Source organism: Centruroides vittatus, unplaced genomic scaffold (genome assembly GCF_030686945.1).
Source record: "Centruroides vittatus isolate TY-2023 unplaced genomic scaffold, ASM3068694v2 contig_10, whole genome shotgun sequence".
Classification (NCBI taxonomy): domain Eukaryota; kingdom Metazoa; phylum Arthropoda; class Arachnida; order Scorpiones; family Buthidae; genus Centruroides; species Centruroides vittatus.
The window spans coordinates 3,058,693-3,065,550 of NW_027120658.1; the positions used below are offsets into that span (position 1 = coordinate 3,058,693).

At 27.3% G+C, this 6,858-nt stretch overlaps 1 protein-coding gene across 4 annotated transcripts in view; it reads right to left on the reverse strand.

Annotated features, from left to right (window-relative positions):
* Positions 1 to 6,559, reverse strand: part of LOC136974107 (ankyrin repeat and SAM domain-containing protein 1A) — a 55,962-nt gene extending 49,403 nt beyond the window's left edge. For 3 of the 4 annotated variants that reach the window (XM_067269147.1, XM_067269076.1, XM_067268938.1), the window contains exon 1: positions 6,246 to 6,559. In XM_067269147.1, the coding sequence (XP_067125248.1) occupies positions 6,246 to 6,349 (104 nt within the window). In that variant the 5' untranslated portion in view covers positions 6,350 to 6,559. The remainder of the gene's footprint in view (positions 1 to 6,245) is intronic. The other variant, XM_067268994.1, reaches the window with a different exon arrangement.
* Positions 6,560 to 6,858: the final 299 nt, after the last annotated feature.

The window sequence follows — 6,858 nt, forward strand, 5'->3', positions numbered from 1 at the left end:
CTGCTAACAATTGTGCAATAAATAGAAAAGGTAACATGTACTTGTAAAAATGATTTAGCAAAATGGACTTTAGGGTAATTAAAAATACAGCCGTTTAAATATTTAAATACGGAATAGAACTGAAAATAAAGCAACGAGAAAGTAAATAAATTTCAATTTAATAAATTAAAATACCTAATTTTTTACTCAGAAAATATTTAAATTGTACAGCTTTTATATTATATATTACAGTAAATTATTCGAGTGTTTCGTCCCAAAATAACAGTAAAAACAATTAAAAAAACATTTTTCTTGTATAAAAGTATTCAAAATACAGGGATAAATTAACCATTGTGCAAAACACGCAATTGTATAGTGACGAAAGGTAAAAAGGGCCCATAAAAACCAACTTTCTTCGTTATTTAACAAGACTTTTAAATGAAAAGTTAATGTTTATCGTGTAGGATCTCACGAGAGTTGATTGCATAGGGCCTCATAGGGTCCCAATTCGGGCCTATCATAAAGAAAAATATTCTATTTCCTTAATCCGCATCTTCCTCTTCTTCTCTCCCACAATATTTTCCTTTCAATAATAATAATAATTAATTAATTATTTCTCCAAACTCAATTACTTTTTCTTCACTTGTTCCTGTATAAAGTAAAAGTAAATTAAATTAATTTTTTAAATTTGTATTTAAACAGATATCTACAATATATTAAATATGGAATATTTGAAATTTCATTTCAATAATTATAGTAACAAGCCGCTATTTCCGGTGCTATTACCGAGTGTTCATTATTCACAGCAATGATCTCACGAGGGGCATTTAGAAAACGATTCCACTTCCTTCCTCGTACTGAAAGATTTGAAATATTTCACAGTTTATATTTTCCGTTTCAAGAAAATGACTCGACTAATTCAGAATATTGCCTTACTTTTCTAAATTTCTCTGTAAATATGTTCTACTTTAATTGATTTCTTTTATGGATAACGCCAATGCCCATATTAATAAATCTTGCATAATTTAATAAACATTTCTCTCTACATATTTGTTTAATGGTAGCAAAGAGTGAAATATAAAATTAAGATAATTAATACGGCGATTTTACTAATAAAATAAAATTGTTCACCAATTAATCTCACAGAAAATTACTTCAATTCCTCCAATTTTCTTATAGCGATTTCCTCTATACACATAATTTTCTATATAATAAATAAATGTACCTAATTCAGGGTTTCTTAACCTTTTTTATGCGCCGTGGACCCCTTCCAGAATAATATAAATACATAAAATAAAATACAATGGATTTACTTTGTAATCCTGTGTATTAAAATATATTTTTTTATAACTATTTTAATTAAATATTAAAAATTATCAGCTAATTTACTAATGGATTAAATAATTAGAGATCGGTAAAAATATTATTAAAAAAACTTAATTTTTTCCATACCAAAGTACACCGACCTCCCGAAATCTATTGATCTACAGAAATCTAGTAGAGTCCTCGAACCCCAGGTTAAGAATCCATGGGGTATTTCATTATATTTCAAGTAAAACTTTATATTTTAGACACTAAAAACGTACAAAAGGTAAGATATTCCATTAAGAACATGTACAAAATACACTTAAAAATTGCAAAATTGTATAGTACACAAAGACTTTTTCCTGTACTTCATTTACTAACGACTTTAAGCTTTCCAAATAATATAAAGGAAAAAAAAAAAAAATAGTAAATGAAAAAGTAAATAGCTAAACGAGAAAGAAAAACAGGAAAAAAGGTTAGAGTCATGCTGAAAGAAACGGGTATAAGGAATAAGTAGAAGAAAGTTATATATATATATATAAAACCGGAAATAATCCTGTATAAAGAAACATTTAACAAGAAAAACATTGCTCCAGGACTTAATAGTTGGTAGGTGAATAAAAATCAATATTAGAGAAAAATGAAGTGGGGTTTATCTATTTTTGTATCAAAGTATAAGATTATTCTTTACAGATTTATATCATTAAATATTTAATGCAAAGCTTACTATTTTTTAAATTTAATATTACAGGAAGCATTCTGCTATCGAGAGATACAAAAGATAAACGAGTAATTAATTGAGATAACAATTTTAAAAAATAAATAAAGCGCCTGCTGAATAAACAAACGAAAGAAAAATTTAAATAAAATGAAATTTTCGATGCAACCACAATTATTTTTTTCTAATTTAATTCTATTTAATTTATATTTAAATCTTAACAGGAATTCCCTTAAATATTTTAATTATAATAAAAGGTTTTATAATTCAAAAATTGAAGCATTGTCTTAGATAATATCAGAGTGAATATCAAATTATACATTATTATTAATACTAATATATCAGGTAATTTAACTTATTTTACATCCCATATAAAAATCTAGAATGAAAGAAAAAATTTGGAAAATGATTTTTGATGATGACCAATCGAACTTATTTTTTTTAAAACTACATTACATAACTTTATATTAAGATTTAATATCGAATTAACCGATCCAGGTTAACAGTTCACAAATCACTGAATCGAATTAACGAGAGTTACTCATGTTGCATTGAAAAAAAACTAATCTATATTAAATTGAACCATAAAACTTTTTCCGAATAATCAAACCATTAAATTATAAAGAAAAAAACAATGTTTCCTGATAACTATCAGCGGGCTGGACCTTCGATCTTATCACCGATTTCCATAGGTCAAAATTATTATTGCAATGGAGGAAGCAATCTTAAAAAAAAAAAAATGTTTTTCTCGTGAAATTCTTTCCGATATCATCGTAACAAATCGAAAAACGTGACGTATATTATCGAACACGTACCACTAAAAAGCTCATGACCCTATACCACCTGTTGTTTCCAAGTGAAGAGGCAATCCAGACAGTCCCAAGGCCATTAGCAACTTTTGACTACGACACATCTGCAAACTCTAACGTGTCCTTTGTCCAAAGGGACCATTTATTCTATTTAAAATTATTTTTGGCAACATCCCGAGGAAGTAATTTATAAAATTTTACGGCTATTTTTCTGGAAAATTAATTCGGAAATTATTAATTCGGCGAATATCTTAGGGTCTTGCAATTTCTTCTGTTTTGCTTTGTTTCTATTTTACTAAGGGGGTGGTTTGCTATTAGGAGCCTTTAATATATATCGATTTTACACGAAAATCGGTAGTTTTTAAATTTAAACAGGAGTCGAAATGTAATTAAACCTAACAAAGCAATGAATCATAATTTTAAAATTAATTAAAACACGGACGGATTTGTTAAATTTAATTAAGTAAATGAATCAAAATTTAAACAGGGTGTATGCTATATAATATTTACAGATTTTGTATTCAATTAAGCGTTATAAAGCAAAATTTTTGCATGTTTTAACTTCTCAGATGATAAAACTTCCACTTTTTTAAACGATTAAGCTAGAGTTCATCCCCCAAATGAACTTTTAACATTGATTAAAAAGAAGAAAAAATACAAACGATATTATTCACTGGGGTCATGCGGTCATGCTTTATTAATAGAATAAAGAGCGTTCTGAATGCCAAATATATCAAATTATACTAATTAATAATATATAAATATCTATATTAAGATGGAATGTGTGTGTATATATATTCCTAGCGAGACAAACTATCATTAGTGCTGTTTCGTGTTCAGTATCAATAAATAAATATTGTGTTCAACAAATGAGACACTAAGTTTTTCGCTTTAATACAAATTCCTATAGTAAATGCAACGTTTACATCTATTTTTTTTTTTTAATTAAAAATGCCGCGTATTTCTTTTCAAATTGCATTTCTTCTACATCAACGATTATATTGAAATCCATGTGAAATCAATAAGGCGAAATCTCGAGTTTAAAAACTCACTTAAGTATCCATTCTCTCCTATTAAAATCAATGCGTCATTAAATAGTTAATACTGTAGATGTATATTTAATGAATGCATTAGCTAACAGTGGTATATCTACAACGAAATTTATAGAAAATGCTGAGGAGAAAAAAAAAACTGAGTTATTGATCTTGTGGCAGCTTTCCTTCCTAACAAACATGCAAAGGTCACTTCTATTTCTACTATAAATGAAAGGCAGATGATGATTTATTAAATAAACAAATTTTTCTTGACCGAAATTAAGCACTAGCACTTCACATTCTTCCATTTAAAATTACTAAATCATTAAGAGGAAGGTGTTAATCAGCTGTCTATAAACGTTCAATAAAGAAGATTAATGAAGAAATTCGTGTTCTAAATTAATTTCGATAGTAGTATATTAAAATTCATTCCAATAGAAGTTTATTTTATTAGTTTTTTAAATGTATTATGGCATACAATTACTGATAATAATAATAATAATATTTAAAAAAAAAATTAAATTTTTTCAAAGAAAAATCTTCTCTTTCACTGACCTATTTGAAATTCAAAGTATAATAAAACTAATAATAACAACAACAATCGATTTGCTTTCCCTACATACAGCTTGTGAGAAGTAAAATGAATGAATAATAGAATATTTTTTTCAATTTATCAATAGAATATTTCATTGCAAAATAATTACAAACAAATCAAAAGATTCAACTACAATATATAATAAAATTTAATTGTTGAAATCCTTTCAATTGGAAATAATTTCCATTAATTAAAAAATTCGGTTTCATAAAACAATAATAATAATAATAATAATGATTATTATTATTAAATTTTATAATGGAAAAATTAAGAAATCTTAGATGCATATAATTGTTTCCATAGATTTATAATTGAGTGTGTGGAATTTTGTGAATAAATCATTTTTAATTTGAAGAAGAATCCATTCCAATTATTTTACACTCAACTGAAAAATGAATAAAAATAATTGGATTTTGTGTAACAGTTTGTATTGGATTTCTGTTTTCATTACATTATTTCACCATTAAATCAGTGTTGAATGTTCAGAATTCTTAAGTTCTCAAGTATCAATGGAGAAATTATTATTATTTAAATTAATAATTTAAAATAATTACACACATAAGAATACCTTGGAGTTAAAAAAAAGCCATTAAAACACGTTTTCATTTATATTTCTTGTATATTTTAGTATTAAATATAGATTGTATCGATTACTATTAAGTTATATTATTATTTTTACCTTTATTAAGTTAAATTTACGGATAATCGCGTGCTAAATTATGATAAATCGGTATTCTGAAAGTAAATAAGTAACTCGATTATACAATGAATATTAAGATAAAATAATCTTTGCCGATTTTATTATATTTGTGATAAGATTACGGCCAAAAATAATCGATGTTTTTGAATTATTGTACTGAAAGATATCGGAGCAAAAAAAGATAAAGATGTTTATGATGATAGGAAATGAAACTATCGATAGAAACTAAAATAATTTCATTGAAATAAAACAAAATTAGCATTTTTACAGCTTATAAAAATATAAATTGCTTCACAGAATACGACATTATTTTATATTTCACGAAATAAATCGGTAAAATCGGCTGGAAAAAAAAGGAATTTATGAGTAAAATTATATTTTAAACTGCGAAAATTTATATAATTAATGCTGCTGGGAATAATTTTAAAGTGAACACGATATTTTCGCTAAAATCATTTGACACCTGTATTTAAAACAGGTGTGTAATACAGGACTACAGTATCTCGTATATTAATCATTCTGACATACGAACTATATAAATTTCGCCATTTTTACAAGAAAAAAAAGGGGGAACTGTATATAAATATAAATTCGCGTTATAACATTGCAGAGAAGTAAAAAAAAAATTTTTATCAATTAAATTGCATCCATCCACACAAAGAGATCGCAATTAAGCAGGAAATGAAATGTATTTACGAACCGGCAGAAATTCACCATTTAAATATTTGTATTAGTTCCATTTCTTGTGAAATGAGAGAAAACATGGAAAACACACACACACAGACACACACACGCACAATATATTTATTCCTTTCTCCGTTTTCTTTCACGTCCTCTCCAATGACGATAGCAGCAGAGCCGGATGACATCACTCTGCATCACTAAGATCAATATTTACAAGGATGATTTTTATTTGTTAATTCTTTTATAATGCCGCACGTAAGAAAACAAAAACGTGCAGAAAACTGATCGAAATTCTTCATATTCGCTTCATAATTATAGATAAAAGAATGGGAAAATTACTAGAGTGTTAATAATGTAGTTTCGGAGATCCCATCCGAACCAAGCACCCCTCGGATCTAAGTGCGAGTTCCCCAGGTCTTACCTCGCTAAAGGTCCTGTTTTCTTGGCTCTTTGGCTCAATATTCTCTCAACTACCAATATATTACCACTTCTGGCTGCTTCAATGAGTTCTTGTTCTTTTCCCATCGAAATTTTTGCGCTTCTAAGCGCCTTAAACACCTGCCGATCAAAGAAATCACATTGCGCCTGACATCCTAACAACGCTCGCCTCGGACGTCCATGTTGATCGAACGGGATTGACCGCGATACCGCTCGTGCCACAAATATACCAATGGCGTTACTTCTTTCAAATTTAAACGATAAATACCGTCTTATTCTTAATTATAACGTATAATAACAATTAAATATAGCTTTGTGACGTTTTATAATTTTCGCCAAATAATAATTACGAAACTAAATTCGGAATCGTCGACCAATACGTTTTCGGTGTTGCTGTCATACGTAACAATAGAAAAAAAAAATTTTGAATTTGAATCGATAAGAGACACGATACTCTTGAATGATAATTTTCAAAAACGTTTTCAATGGCGAAATAGTAACTATATTTATTTTATCGCATACGTATCTATGTTTATTTTTTCTCGATACGAAACTATATATTGATCTCGAAGCGTTGAAATATTTATGATTTATTT